The sequence below is a fragment of the Hydractinia symbiolongicarpus genome, chromosome 4 (assembly GCF_029227915.1).
Source record: "Hydractinia symbiolongicarpus strain clone_291-10 chromosome 4, HSymV2.1, whole genome shotgun sequence".
Taxonomy (NCBI): Eukaryota; Metazoa; Cnidaria; class Hydrozoa; order Anthoathecata; family Hydractiniidae; genus Hydractinia; species Hydractinia symbiolongicarpus.
In genome coordinates this window covers 6,319,401-6,335,823 of record NC_079878.1, presented here as the reverse complement: position 1 = coordinate 6,335,823, position 16,423 = coordinate 6,319,401, and the positions used below count along the sequence as shown (strand labels likewise).

Genomic DNA, 16,423 nt, shown 5'->3' with positions numbered 1-16,423 from the left:
CGTCTCCTTATTGTTTTGTCTTTTCCTTGTTTTCAAACGTTCTATTGTATACTCAAAAAACCTGGATGTCCAATTTCTTTAACAATACCACAATTTCCGTCCTACTCAGACTTTCTTTTTAATAAACGTTGACGGGTCATAAGAAAAACAAAAAACAAAGGACAACAAAATTTTTACAAACAGTAATCTTTTGATGTTAGTATATTGGCTTGAAACATTCTTACGATAAATGGGATACTTACTATATTTTTACTTTTTTTCCATAAGAATATTTAGCTCTTTGTGTAGCCTGTAAGACCGCCACTGTTAAAGAGATTCGTTAATGAAATGCAGTAGGGGTACAGAAGAACATTGTAGGATGAAATTAAATAAACACATCAAGAAATTCATAGCATTAGATTTTTATATTTTTCGAAGAATATTTATCGATAATTTTGTGGCCATTTAAAAGCAGCCACAGAAAAAAATCCCACTAGTTCAATCATAATTTGTAAACAGAACAGGACAAGAAGATATAATATATACAAAGTCGTAAATTTTCCATTTTATTACTAAATTTTAACCAGTAGCGTATTGAGAAATTGTTTTGATTTGAAAGTTGGATTCTTTAGGAAAAGGTTTAGTTCTTGCGGATCTGTCATCGGCTTCTTCTTCACCATATCTCACCATATCACGCACACGTCTCTCAAGTTTTGTTTTTATATAACACAAGTAATGTTTGTTCGTGGGGATGTCGTTCAACGTTTGTCTGCTATCCTCTTCTCGCATGTTCGTTCCTCTCGCATTCACTCACTCGGGGGAAAAATTCTAAAGATAAAAAAAAAACATGATCCAATTTCAGCATCATTCCCCTCTTCAAAATAACAACAATTCGTGAAGTATCAAACGTCATCCTCATCAAAATGTCATTAATATTTTAAAAATAATATTTCCATTGTCACTGGAAATATTGACGTCACGAATGGGGCAACCCGAATCCCAGCACAAAACAGAAGACGACTGTACGTGGGGTAGTTTCGCATTGCAAAACATTTGGCATCTGTGAAATCCTTCAAAGCAACAATACAGTAAAAATAAAGAAATACAAGTGCATAGTCGTTTTTTTTATCGATATTGGCGTCATCGCATTTTCTGCCCAGCAACAAAATATCGTTGACATGGAAAAACCATTCGTTTCTTAGTGCTATGTAGGGCAATTACATTAATCACTCGAAAACTTTTCCATGCAAAACAACATTCTGTCCGTTATTTCGTTTCATCAAATCGCATTTCATGAAGATCACAACTACTGACTTAAGCCTAAAACATTCAAAGCTCAAGGAAAGTCTCCCGTAACGATCTTTCATAATTTTTTTATTATTAATGAAAAAATAGGTAAAAGAAAAAAGCATTGCAGGAAAAATGGTATAATCCAATTTTTTTAGCATTTAAAAAAGGATTATTGCTTAAGAATATTTCTATCGACACTTCTCCTGTTGACGTCACAACAAATTAAATCGATACTATCACGAGAATCTTGCTAAATTAAACTGCATATTAAGCTAAATTCTAAAAACAATTAATAGGGCGCTATCTCGACAATAAAGATGTGTTGATTGCACAAACAGTTCTCTTGTCGAAACAAACTTGTATGAACTTTGTTTGTTCCGCAGCGAGAAAGGTGAGTTGAACTCATAAAGCGAGAAGTATCTTGATTCTTTTGTGTCAATAAAAACTTTTGAAGGATGAGGTCAGAAAACACAAGTGTCACAGGATGTAACCTTTAATAACAGCCATTATGATTCAATATTGTCACCTTGACAACCACATTACACACAAGCGCAGAGGAAAAATACTTTCGGTACCATGCTGTTGAGAACTCAAATCCTCTTTTTATTCCTATGCAGTGTGACACAGCGAGATTAATACTTGTATTCAAGTTAAATTTTATTTCGTTGTAAATGCAAAAATAATTTATGCCTAGGGAAGGAAGAAATACACTTTTAGTCATACTCAGAAGCAACTGACAATAAATTTATTTCATGTAACGTATCGCTGTAAAACCTTGAAAACATGTTTTCTGGAGTTTTCTGGAAAAGGCTGCGCAACTATATCTTGGCATTTCGAACTTGGAATTCTCTCAAGCAGATTTTTAAGTTCTTCACGTCACTTTCTGTCATGATATCAAACCGTGAAAAGCCCGGTTTTGTCAAACACAATATCGTTGTTGGATTTTCAATCTCCAGATACGATGACGATGAAATAGATAGATGTTTTTTTGGATTGGTTGCTTTTCACAAGCTTTTCAAATCCTGTTTTGACTTTAAAAACGCAGAATCTACCGTGCGAAGTTAGGGACTGTGAAGCAACGCCATGTCACAAATTTGAATAAAATGGTTATAGCTTTTTTGTAGGATAAATACACCATCAACCAGATGATCTCCCTGCATCCCTTAAAATTCGAGAATTCACTGTAGTTTCAAATCATTTCACGTCGACCCAGTAACTGTTTTGTGTATTAACTTACCTAATTGAAAAACTCCTATTTAACTGTTGCACAAAAATTTCAAATTGACGTCAGGTTGTTTTTAAAGCGCGTTCTTATTAATGAGGAAATGTTGAAGAGAGAAAGCTAAAAACGCTAAGAGAGTTCAACTACTTTTTACTTCGCTATGTTTGTTTTATATTGTTTGAAAAAAAGGGATATTATATAGTGTGCAACTAAAAAACAATCATTTAAAAATTTTTAAACCCTTCCCTAAAGATACAATCTGTGCCCTCCACTCTACCCTGCCTAGAGCACAGTTGGAAGAAGAACATCACGAAATAGACAAGAAAATACTAGTAATTTACCAGTAAGTGCTGGTGCACATGCGTCAATAAAATGTGTAAAGCTTTTAAAATTGCATTAACATTGCGTTAAATGTATTTTAGACTATTTTTTCACCCATAAAATTTTTCGTCTCGTGGAGATAGTTACTACTAGCTTGCAATTGTTATTATTGTTGTTGATTTGCAGCAAAATTTATAAATACCAACAAAGATGTTTACGTCATTTTGTTTTTTTTCAAATGCTCAAAAACATAAAGTTTGTCTACATTTTGTCGCATTCTGATTGGGTTATTTTTAAAGTTGAAACAGAATTTGTACCTCCACAATCTACGCCGCTACCTTGAAAATATTGCGCAATATCTACCAGTGCGCATGTCTCGCTGCGGAAAATGTAGTCCACCTCGACATTTTCCGGCTCGTAAAGATCCGGCTTTAGTGTTTTTACAATCATAAAATTCTAATTAGCCATTTTAATGACTAGAAATTTGATGAGTAGATTAAATAAAATGTTCTCACTGGTTACCAAACTGTCATGCTTACGACATGCATGTCACATGACACTATTAGGTGAAAATTGCTGGACATATATTTACTAAAGGTTGACAATTTGTGGCGTCGTCAAAGACACAGTAGTGTCATTGTGGCTAAGATGATTTTTATACTGACAATGAAAGTAAAAGAAAAAGTCCAAAATGGAGTTAACAGGAGGCGAACTTACGAATGTGAAAGTACTAGTTAAAAATGATTAAAAGTTGCGTCTAAAAATAACTACACTTTCGTCTCTCTCACTCTAATTAAAAGGACAGACACTGTATTTTTTAATCAAAACTGAATGATTTGATGTTTTTTGCGGCCTTTTTAAACATATCGATAACTGGGGCACGCGCAAAGTGCAAGCTACTAACTGTGAGTGTCAGCAATAAAAAGCGCAACAAAACACGTTTCCAGGTTTTTTTAAATACGCAAGGTACGTGGACAAAAAACTCCTACCTTTTTTCACTATTTTCTTCGGGTTCTTATGGCTTTGGATGCCCAGACTGCCAGAGTTTTTGTTTTAGCTGTTTTAGATCTCCTTCCTTCTTGCAACAATTCTTGAAAATTTTGCACGTCGATTAAAGGGACCACTTCAGCACCAAAAGCAGTGCATATATCTCCAAGCAAGCCACAGCATGCACCAACCAAGCTGTCTGTCCGGTCAGGATCTTTACCGATAGTATCGATGAATTTTAAGATGTTGGAAATACTTGCTTTAACAACTTCGACGTCGGCTAAAAGAGGGTAAAAAATCTGTAAAACCTTTACGAAAGAATGGTGAATGATGATGATGATGATAATAAATAATACTATTATTAATAATTAAAAAATTTGCGGAGTTACTTACGGCTGACGTTATTTTCATCTTCTCCTTTCAAACCTTGTATGATACCAGTAAAAGCTTCTAAACATGCATCTCGCAACTCGTTCAAGTAGTCAACCATATCGTAATCGTTCTAAAGCAAAAGCATTATCAACGGGACCGAATGAACAAAACGCATTACGGAAGACCTGTGATCTATTTAAAATAAGTTAGATGAATTGTCCCCAATAAGGATAATATTTGCACCGTGGAGGTCCAAATATAACCATAAATTTTTAGGCCCCTGAAGGGGGAGGGAGGCTAAACAGAAGAGGGTCCTAATAATTGGCAATTTTCTAAAAATATTTTTAGTATCACAAAACAGTAACGTATTGACGGTGTTCGACATTGAAAGGAATATTTAACACAAAAGCCACGCCAAATATAGAAGAAATTACACACCTTGTCGACTTCAACAGCTGCAGCCTGGCATAGCGTAGCTAGTACGACCTCAGCGTATTTTTTAAAGTTAGCTCCCACAGCAAGAGCAATATCACCGAATAGAGATAACACATAAGGCTTAACAGAACGATGGACTGTATTATCCTAAAAAAAGTTTAACATATTTTCAAGTTACAAAAGCACGTTGATCACCCAGCTTAAACATTTAGTTTTAAACTGCAAAAAGGAGGCTTACTGCCAAATTTTCAATACAAGACTGCATAATCTCATCGCAGAAGGGTGCAATCTCGCCTCCAATCCCTCTGCACAAGTCTCCAACAACACCAATAGCAGAGATGCAAACCTAAATGAATCAAGTTGTTAGAAAACCTGATTTTGTAGCTACCGAAAAAGACAAAAAATGGGGAGCCTATTTAATTGTCACCTGGTATTCTGCTCGGTTCTGCAAACCTTGGATCAGAAATGGTTTAAAAACCTTGAAGTATTTGTTGAAATTTTCACCAATACCTACATAAAATGTCAAAATCCTAAATTTCAACCGTTTACATTCGTACGGCAGCAATTCTTTTGAAAAACATTCCCTGGTTTTTCCATATTTCAGTCTACAGCGTGCAAGCCTTGAGTATAGATTAGTTAACTGTCAATAATAATCAGAATGACACTTTAGTATTTGAATATAGGAAACATGATTTACATACATTCCACTAAAGTTCCCACAGCCATAAAAGCGTCTTCCTGGACACCACCAACTTTGCTCATATTCAACATTTCTAACAATGCTGACATACAGTTATCTGCTATCTTTAGTGTGTCTTCTTTCTTCAACTTTCGGAGAGTGGCCTTAAACCAAAACACAATTTTACCATTTATTACTTTATGAAAAGGTTTAGAAAAATTTGAAAAAAATCAACTGGGGAAGGTAGTCACTAGTCAGACAAGAAATGACAACTAGAGACGACACCTACTTGTGCAACTGGTTTTCAAGTAAATGTAAAATCATAAAAAATATTCAAGCACAGATTTGAGTTCAGCCCAGCAAGGCCAATAAAGTTTCTTTTAATCATTCAGTTGTCAAGATCTGTATAAAATGAATGTTAGGTCTGGAGTAAAATTCATTTTTTCTACTAAAGTTGGCTCAGTCCTGCACAGCTAACAAAATAGACATGATGAAGTATTCACCTGTAACGCTGCACATAGAAGTGATTTAAAGTCGTTGTGCTGGCTGTGATCACCAACTTGTCCACCTGATTTCTCCATTTTGGTTATGGCGTCCATTTTAGCAAGAATTGACATAATCAACATCCCAATGACAGGGTATACATCTTTCGGGCTATTTTTGACTAATTCCATAACAGCTTCATACGCGGAACTGCGCAAATTATTTAAATGAGCGTCAGACCTTAAAAAAAAGCAGATATCTCTAATACATTTATTTGATTTGAGTACCTTTGGCGGTTTAAATATGGATTCTTTGTAGAAGTATTGTTTAGCAATCTGGAGGAGTGCTTAAAACTTACCTTACCCGAAAAAAAAACAAGTTAATTTCATATCAAAGAGCTTGAAAAGTTGTCTTGGAATTTGTATATTTTTTTAAAATTCTTGATCCATTCTTAAGAATTTGGACTAGCTCTGACTGGGTGTTGTACTTATTATAGGATTAAAAATGTGTTTTGGTCGTTCAGGTTTGCGTTTTGTTTTGAACAATTTACATAAATTTCAATATTTAGTTGCTATAATTACATGTTTTTACATAATTACTTTTCGTTCTAAAGATATATATTTAAAAAACTTAGTTATGACTTCTTGTGTCACCACTAATTTTAGGCTTGTTAAGGGATGTGTATTCAAACTTTATAAATGTATAGATATTTTAAAGCTGAATTGATTAACGTAATTTTTTGTGCAAAAAATGACACTCGTTTGCTCGTCCCAGGCCTCTTAAATTTTTGCTGACAACCACATAACTTGGGATCTGTATGTCGGCTTGCCATGATATTTTAAGAGTAAGCATGTAGGGCCTATACAAGCTTACCCAGAAAATGTTATTGCAAACCGACATGCTTAAAATAAATACTTTAACCTTGGCTGTCACTGTGAGTGCTGAGAAATTAGAAAGACTGGCTAAGTCAATTTTTGCATGAATTTGTATATTGTGGAATATATATTGCAGGACTTTTACAGGCGTTCTTTTTTTGTTTCCTTTTTTTGGTTAGAGAAACAGTCAACAACCTACATTTTGTTAGCAGAAATCTTATAATTTAAGAAGACAGTTTTTCAAATCAGTACAACTTATTTTAATAGTCATTTTGAGCATAATGAAGACCTTGTGTACCCTCCCTGCACCATTAAAAAGCATGGGATGGTAAAATATCTTAACTTACCTATCTCCTGTGATAATAATTTTGTTTACAATAGCTTCAAATTTCTTTGAAAGGACAGTTGTAGCTGGCTCATCGTCATCGTCAGCAGTACCCTGCTGAGCATTTTCGTAAGAAGCATCAGCAAGAGAGGAAAAAGCCTGAAAAGATTAAAAATAATTTTTTTTTATAAAAACAAGATCTAGCTGCTTGATAAAGAACACAAGCACTACTTTTAGTCACGAAAACCAAAATATTTATTCTCCTCAACTCCTTGGAAATTAAAATCACTGTAAAATCATACATACCCAACACACATTAGTAGCTACTCTAGGTTCACTTTCTAAATTTTCAATTAAAACGTCCAACAGATTATCTATATACTCTTTACTTAATGCCACTTCTGGAACTTGATCACAAATTCGACTTAAGGCCCATGCAACTGAATCACGAACTATCATGTTTTTATCCTTCATCAGTTGTAATAAAAATGGCATTCCCTAAAAGAAAAAAGAGGGTTTTAAGATCACAGCCATGTTTCTATGATAGAAGAACAGTGAACTTTATCTCGCTACTTGTAGCTACCATATTTGGCATACAGACACAGTTTACAAACCTGTTTAACAATAGGGCTTAAAGTTTCTGAATTTGGACCTTCCATAATAGAACCTATAATAAAGAAGGCCAATGTGTTATAATTGTTACATTCATCAACAATTATTTCCTCTTTCACATAAAGTCATTATCAATTCATTTCACTGCTCAAAAACCAGACATTATTATTGTCCATACTTTATGCTTATAAATTATATTATATGTTGCTTAAACGTTAGAAAGTGCTGACTAAGTATTTTTACTCAGTTACATGTTTTACTTACCAAAAGCCATAACAGCAGCATCCCTTAGTTTCCACTCAGTGCTTTGTAAATTTGACTGTATAAAGGGTAGTACATGCTGAACAATCTCATTATCACAACAAGATGCCAACAACATTAAACACACTCCTGCAGCTTTGTGTGGTGTCCAATCTTCTTCATCATCATACTCCTCCTGTTTCGTTAGAATATGAAGCAAAATGGGAGTTAAGTATTGCAGAGCGCCCTTAGCATAAAATCTGCTAAATGACTGAGGCTCTGTTCCAGATTCTTCGGCTTCTTGAGCTTCAATGGCTAGATCCAACTCTTCATCACACACAGATGACCAGAATTCAACACCCTGCAGCACCACATCATCTTCATCACATTTCATTGCATCAACTGTAATCTAATGAAATATTGTATCACATTATTATCTGTTTGAGTTGATAGTGATTTATGCCATTAGAATACGTTCCACATAGTTACATCAAAATTAATGATCCAATGCACTAAAAATACATACTGCAAATAGTGCTGGACCCATGTATGCCTCCATGTATTCGTAATAAAGAGTGATAATTTTGACCAGACATTGCAAAGCTGAAACTTTCACCTGAAAAAAGACGAGTTAAAATGTTTTTAAGAGAGATGCATTTCTTTTGTTTTAGACAGAATCGGTTGTAGCTATACACATGAAATGAATAACCTTCACTAGAAAAAGGATTATTAACTGTTAGGATACGTAAAACACCTATCAGCCGTGTTGAGAATGCTGTCTATATTTCCTAAACTAAGTATATATTTATGAAGGCCAGATAAATTTCCTATTAAATTGTTCTATTTTTGTTACACTTTTTTAAGTTGTCGACTCTGGGAGTCTAAAATGTACAGGCATTTAAAGTTAATCACATAAAAATCACACCATTTAAATCTATACTCTACTTGAGTTCTAAAATAGCGTTTTGGTTTTGCTTTTTAAATGTAGTTCTGAGGTTATGTGGAAAAGTTTCTTTTTAGGCTTCTGTTTTTTTACCTTTACATTGTGATGGTATCTTAACAATACATTTTTAAGAAGAAAAAAACAGACATTTTTGGAGAGCTGAGCATGAGGTGTATGTATGGAGCAAAATTTTTTTTAAAATATCAGGATACTTATTTGAAAGAGCATATAAAAATGTTTATTTTACATTTCCCTCTTTTTGATCTTTTTCCTGTCAAAAATATATATTTATTTATGAATTATAAGTTTTCCAATGATGTAAAAATTTATTTTTTTTACAATATAAACAATTTAGGTTCTTCATGCATCCTTGAAATATAGCCAATTTTAATACTAGCTCTTTCTTTTGCAAAATCAACTTTATTTTCAAGAGCTCCCATTCTTGTTACCAGAATTGCTTGCAAGTATTTTTGCACTTAATGTTTTTAACACAACTCTAAGCAGAGATATTTTCAGTCCTCTAGAAAATGATGAATTTCAAGTTCAGTTTTTAAGTCAAAGCAAGACTTTAGATAGTCCAAATAATGTATAATGTTCCATACATACCCAACTCCAGGTATAACTAATGAAATAGTGTGAAAAAAAATTCAGTTGTTTCACCAATAAAATTCTCAAAACTAAACTTGTCTGAAACTGTAGCATGTGATACATAAAAAGTTCTGTTTTTTTTTTCAAACAGTTTGCAGCATTGAAAAACTTTGTTTAATTTTTTTCAGTCTCATCAACCAAAATCATTGCTTAACTGGGACTATTTAATTTTTTAAGTTGGCAAAAAATTGCTGATGTGTTGTTATTTGTTTGCCTGCTTTGTCTCATGTTGGCATTTGTGTTGACAATTGCCCAGTTTAAATTTGAATTTTACAAGTTATAGTTTTATTGAAAGCATTCTTTAAAATTTGCACTTTCTTTATTTAGCTTCATCCAATTTTCCGATTTGGGACATTTAAAACTCTTGCCAAACTCCCATTTACAATAAAATTGTGATAATTGGGACAAGAATGGGACTGATTTTTTTGGTTCCACGAGTCCCACTTTACGGGTATACTGTATAGTATAGTGTATGTAAGAGTTTGGCAACACTAGTAAAGTAATTTTAAAGGTGTTTTCTATCTGAAGACAGTAAAGCAAAAAAAGCTGCTACATACCCTTTTTTCAGGGCACTGTGTGGCTTGACACAAAACTGTCATAATATAATTCCGATCATCCTGTAAAAAATACAATTTATTAAAAACATGGTTACAATTTTAAAGATCCAAAAGATGTTCGACATTTTTTTAAGAAAACGAGCGGTTTAAACTTGCCTGTTTTTCAAAGTTGCCTCTGATAAATTCAAGTGAGTTCAAAAAAGCAGTGGTTGCAGCAAATCGAATGTTGTTACTGGAATAAAAAAATAAAAAAAACACTATAAAAACAATTACATATAACTTCAAAATTTATTATAAAATGATGTTTACTTTGTTTCTTCATTTCCCATACGATTTACAATGACGCGTAGAATGTTTGCTGCATAATTAGTTAAAAATTGCGCGTCCTAAAAAAAGTAACAATAATGCATCATGTTAGTTTGTGTTTGCTGGACAAATTTTTGTTAAAACGGGAAAGGTGAAGTAAGAAAAACTACTTCGTTATAGATCAGTCTATTTCTATTTCTGTTATCAGTAGAACATTCAAACACTTACAATATCTTGGCATATATAACCAATAGCTTCTAGTGTAGCTTCTTTTACTTGCTCACTGCTGCTTTCACTGGCTGCGTTGTTGCACAGACTGTTCATCAGGTCTGGCCATAAATTGTGTGGAAGTTCTGCAGATGCAATACCAGAAATACATGATGCTGCTGAGGATGGCTTAGCTGTTTCTGTCCCAAGGGCTTGAAATACCTAAGATAAACAAATTTCAAATGCAGGTAAATACATTTCTCATTTTCAAAACAACTGAAATGTTACAGATACTATTAAGTTCAATAGCTGTTTGATTTGTTACATACCAGGGTGACCACTAATAAAATGAGAACAAAAGTAAAGATATTAAGGAGAATTAAGGAGACAAATTGACACTTTGCTGCCAACGAGAATAAAAAAAATAAAAAAATAAGGATAATTAAGTAGAAAACCAATTTTAGTTCTCTATCTTTAATGTTACAAACTTTGTTCAATGATAAGAAAATTATAGATATTATACAAATATACATCAAATTATGCCCTGAAAGGTAGAAAATATAGGATTTCTGGTAACAGAGATATATGTCTTATTTCACTGGTGATGAACAATCCATAAACACATTTCCAAAAAAGTTACGATCAGAAAAAATAAGAAAAAAAGAGAAATTAAGGAGAATAGCTAAAATTTCAATTTTTTAAGTATATTTAAGTACTTTTAAGGAGATTTTCTTTTTCTAAGGTTGTTAAAGGAATTTAACGAGGAGTGGTCACCCTGCATACATAAAGGACAAAACAAGTCACTAAAGATCTATGAAACAAGCTAATTTAAATATATTTTCTACTTTTAATATATACTTAGTACATTTAACCATTCTCTCTCACATTTGTTTGGATATAGTCTGTTTGGGTATGTTTATAATCTTCTCTGTCTATTACATAAAGATTTTTCTTTTGAATAGTTTTCTACATTTTAACATATCTATAGTATTTTTAGAGCATATTTTATAATTTATTTTTTTAAATCATTACTTTTATATTTCAAACAGGACACATATTTATAGCAGTTTTTTAAAACTGAAATGTACATATCCTGTATAAATATTCTGATAAAAAAAATAAAAAATTCAAATGTGTTATGTACAAAAAAGATTATCAACAAAAAATATGCAGACTGTGTTAGATCTAAACTCAACTTCCTCTGTATCAAGTCTGATCTTATAACCTCATGTTATGTACGTCATTAGTCCACCTAAATGTCAGTTGTATTAATTTTTGTTATAAAACGAATTGACAAGATAGACAAATTGTAGGATAATTAGGAAAGAATAATCATGTTTTTTTTATCCCTCAAAATCATTTAAATTTTTTTGTTTGACCAATGGGAACCACTGAAAAAGCCCTTGATTACCTGAGTTTTAACAGCGTTTCTAACATTTTCATCTAAGGCATACCAACGCTGATGATACACCTGTTTAACATTATGATCTTTTGCAACCAAACAATTCTTTAATTGAATACCAGCTGCTTGTCTTACCACTGGTGATTCACTAGTATTTGCTAACAGCGAGGATAGAGCAGAGAGAAATTGTGGCTAAAAAAATAAAAGCATATAAAAACATTGTGAATACTGGACACAAACCATGCAGGAAAGAGATTTAGAGTTCAACTTACAAAATTTTGTGCTGCTGCTTCTTCTAAAAACTTTAGGGCAGCTTGTAACTCATTTTGGTCTAAAAGTGAAAGCTATGTAAGAAAGAAAAGGCCAAAAATGATTGGTAAGAGGCACATGCACAGGCACATATCAGGGTGTAGTTTAGAAATCTAAAATAGGGGATGTTAAATCCCAAATGGGAATATCATCAAGGTGGTTTGAGGTATTAATAAGATCATATATTTCTTCACAACTTGTATAGAATGGGTTTTAAGTCCAATACTTTGGCCATTTATAGTTTCTCCAATAAATTGAAAAATTCAGGAGAAATTTCAATTGGGAATAACTGTTCACAGCTTACTGAGAACTATGCATTATACCCTGCCTAATAAAACAACCAATTCAAAAAAGTAATGTTGATGCAAAGCATAGGACATGTAAAAACATGTCAGAAAGCCACTTAAAAAATGTACCATAGGAGGAAAATTATTTGCAGAGAAATTTTTTTTTTGCATAAATTATTGTTGCAGATTTTGCATAAATCTGCCAAAATAGGTTGGCCATTCGCAAAATTCTTATTTCTTCTCACTTCGATTTACTTATTAAATCTACTAAAAAATTAATTCTGAAAATAATTTGTACCCTTAGGTATTTTAAAAACGCTTGACTGCTGACAAACAGCTGTTGTTATAAAGACAAATTTCCTATACACCAATTCAACATAGTGTGAGACCGTGTTATTAAAAAGACTGGGACAAGTTTGGGGTAAACAAAACCACTCTGGCAGTCACCTTGTGTTGTGAGTAAAGTAGTGACAGAAGTTGTTTGGCTTTCTAGTCTTATTAAGATGGGTCCTGCGAATTGTGCTGTTGTTGGGTGTATGAATAACACAAGGAAATTGGAAAAGTTAAGAAAAAGTATTTGCACAGAGCATAATAGTCATCCTCAAACTAAAGGAACTTGTGCCTCCTGTCAACCACCACCATATCGCCTGTTTTGTTTTCCCACTACCAATCGTTATTTGGCTAATCGTTTGGAATGAGTACGGAGAGTTAAGAGGGAAAAAGATGATAAATTTTTACAGGATTGTTTATTCCATATATACCATTTATTGTGAGAACGTGTGTTTCAGATAATGCACATAGAAGGATGACAATTTTTTTTAAGATCGTTCTAAAAAGGAATGGTTCAACTTCATGGTACAATATACAAAACAACTTTCTTTCTTTCTTTCTTCTTGTGCAACTAATTTTTGGTTAGTTTTTATTACCCCAAACTCGTCCCAGTCTTTTTATTAATGCGGTCCCCCGCTATGTTAAAATTTGTGTATTACAATACATATAATTCAACATTAACCCTATTCACCAGGCCTCTCAATGAAAAACTAGTGCCCATGGAATAAACTGTGTCGGTTAAGGTTACTGTAAAGCAAAAAACTCACTTGATGAGTAGTCTCAGAAAAACTCTTATAATTTATCAATACTTTTACATTTTTTTAATTTTTTTTTGTTTCTGAATGCTTAATGAAAGACTTTTTTGATGGTGTTATTTTCATGAGATGTTAATTTTCCAAAAAGAAAATATAATGAATTAAACACACACCATTTTTTTTCACCGTACGTTTTAAAATGGCTTCTTTTTCCAAACGCGTGGTCGCAGACGTCTCGTTTTTGCACTATTACATCCAGCATAAATTAAATTCAAAAAGGTTCCCCGTTTTTTTTTGTAACAACGTCGTTATGAAATTATTTGTAATTATATATAATCATTCAAAAAAATGCATATTTTTTTCTTTCTGTCGTCATAATTTGCTAATCAGTAATTTATACAAAAAAATCCGGGAACCTTTTGTGCATAAATTTTTCGGCCTTCCATTACCGAAAATTTCAATGAGCCAATAGGAAGCTTTCAGAAAAAGAGACCACAAACGTAAAGGCATGTATGCAAAAATTTGCTAACGAGATATTTGTTTTTAAAGATTTTCATAGGTGTTTTGAAAATGTGTGAACTGAGTATGCAGAAAGATAATGGAAGTGTGAACTTTTTCTTTATGCTGAATATGCGTGCATGCGTTCAGAATTAACAGACAGAAGTCAGGGTTACAAGAGAAAGCTTATATGCATACTCCTTAACTTTGATTTTTTTTAACGATTTTTTATAAGACAACATTTATATATATATATATCGATGGTAAAAGTAAACTATCTAAAAATATTATTATGCATATATTTATACGGTAGTTTCATATCATGTATAATGTTTACAAAAAATATGCGTAACTCATTTTGCACATATTTTCACGAAGGTGTGAAGGATATAACACCTCTGAAAAGGCTTTTTCCAGAAAAAAGGGATGTTCCAAATATTTTTATGGAATATTAAATGTCATTCGAAAGAGAATTTTTTTTTCTATATGTCATGAATTTTTTGCAAAAAACCTAAAAAAAAATTTTTTTCCTTTACAGTAACCTTAATATAACTGAATATAAATCTGAAATATTAGTTATTATATTAGTTTTATTGTCAAAGGATTGAAAATCATATCTCAGTCCCTCCCTGCTTGTTAATCTCAGTCCTATTAATATAGGGTAAGCGATTAAATATTTAGTTTTGCAACTTTTCTTTATGTATATATACTTAGCTGTGTTGTTAATAGCCTCTAAATCACTTTTAATATCTAATCCTTTAATGAAAAGAATATCCCAGTATTTCTCTTAAGCTAGGTGATCAACAACATAGAACAACAAAGAAAACATTGATGATGTTGGCCTTATATTATAGGGCGCAATAAGTTAGTAAAGAAGTCTTACATTAAATCTTTTGCCTTGCAAAGAGCGTTTCAATGCTTAACATACTCTTGAGTGTCAAAATAAATGTCCCTCTCTGCTTGTTAATTTTTCAACTATTTTCCAACCGCCTATGCTTATTTAGTCCTCCACTTATTAATTGATAAACATTGTCACTCATCTCTATACCAAAATCCATTATTTATAAAATGTTATATGGATTTGCGAAAATTTATACAAGAAGGTACTGTATATACAGTACATCATGTAATAAAACCTGACTGTAAACATAGTTTTTCTGTTTTGTTTACATTTTAACTGTGTGTTATATTTTTAATATATCCGTGAGCTGGAGGTTAAATTTATGAGAAACAAAAACATTTTTAATTTATACACCTTTAATTTCAACCCCCTCGCTTTTTAAAATTTCGGTATTTTTCCACCCCCTCCCCCTAACTATTAAGTATGCGGCGTATGTATGCGACTTATCGGCACCCTTGTTTTTCGCTCAAAACAAAAGATCCCAGATATGGATCATGTGAGTAAAAAGTTAACCAATCAAAAATTCTCACCGAAAAAAATTCGAGAGACCAAGCATAGTTTTCCCACCTTAGTTATACTTCAGATTTCCTGGTGGTAAGACAAATTATGCTGGGTCTGGCTGGCGATGATGGTATGGCTATGGGAGATTTAACAAGTGTTCTATTGTTATTTACTATTATTGTTAACTAGCTAAAAAGATGCAATTATTTCTATGTTTATTATTTCTCTAACCAGCCTAGCTAGCTATGCTTGCTTTATAAAGAGAAATGGGGAAGTGGCAGGAGGCAATATCCTAAAAAAAAATTAAAGAAGACAAAAATTAAAAAAAAAACGCACCAGGTGATACTGTGGCTTCTAACACTTTCTTTAAATCCATGGCTTATTTGAGACAAAAGTTGCAATGTAGATGGCAGTCTTACGTTCAGTTTATGCTATACTACCCTAAAAGTGGTGAAAGTCTCGCTTCCCTTGTTGGATGCTGCTGTCGGTAGTTTGCTGACGATAGTCTATATTCTTTCGCGCCGGATTCTGAGAGGGGTGATATAAACCGGACCAGATACTGCCATGTTGCCGTGGTTTTGCGTGACACACACCTCCGCAAAAGGGGCGTTTTTTGTTTTCTCAGAAATTGTTTAGAATATTACACATTATTGATTAGTAGATAGATTGTTCTTAAATTATATGATGAGGGGAGTCATCAAATCCTTTACAAATCCAACAGTTTGGTGCGTTAAAATTGGCCTTCCCCGCATGCTTTTGTGTTCGAAAAATCTAGATATATAAATCTGGTCTCATAATTATCACTATCACATGGCTTCGGAGTATGACTATATGTGGAGATATTATTGCGAAACTTATTCTGGGTAAAACACAGAACGGTACTGCAAAATTCGCTATCCTCACTTTAACGTTCTGCCATGTTCTGACACAACAAGACTAACCGTGAAGCATATTTTCCC

The 16,423-nt window shown here is 32.9% G+C and overlaps 2 protein-coding genes across 3 annotated transcripts in view; both read right to left on the bottom strand.

The window, feature by feature from the left end:
• Nucleotides 1-16,423, bottom strand: part of LOC130640998 (uncharacterized) — a 48,397-nt gene that overhangs the window by 23,563 nt on the left and 8,411 nt on the right. The gene's annotated exons all lie outside the window — the stretch shown is intronic.
• Nucleotides 386-15,981, bottom strand: LOC130640986 (importin subunit beta-1-like). The gene is made up of 20 exons (XM_057447610.1): nucleotides 15,801-15,981; nucleotides 12,156-12,214; nucleotides 11,893-12,075; nucleotides 10,503-10,703; nucleotides 10,278-10,354; nucleotides 10,125-10,200; nucleotides 9,969-10,028; nucleotides 8,347-8,436; nucleotides 7,845-8,229; nucleotides 7,583-7,635; nucleotides 7,275-7,466; nucleotides 6,991-7,127; nucleotides 5,789-6,008; nucleotides 5,308-5,449; nucleotides 5,034-5,116; nucleotides 4,845-4,952; nucleotides 4,610-4,753; nucleotides 4,193-4,301; nucleotides 3,802-4,079; nucleotides 386-807 (listed from the first exon to the last, which is right to left on the bottom strand). Exons 1-19 carry the CDS (start codon nucleotides 15,838-15,840, stop codon nucleotides 3,811-3,813), a joined length of 2,628 nt encoding a protein of 875 aa, XP_057303593.1. The 5' UTR covers nucleotides 15,841-15,981; the 3' UTR covers nucleotides 386-807; nucleotides 3,802-3,810.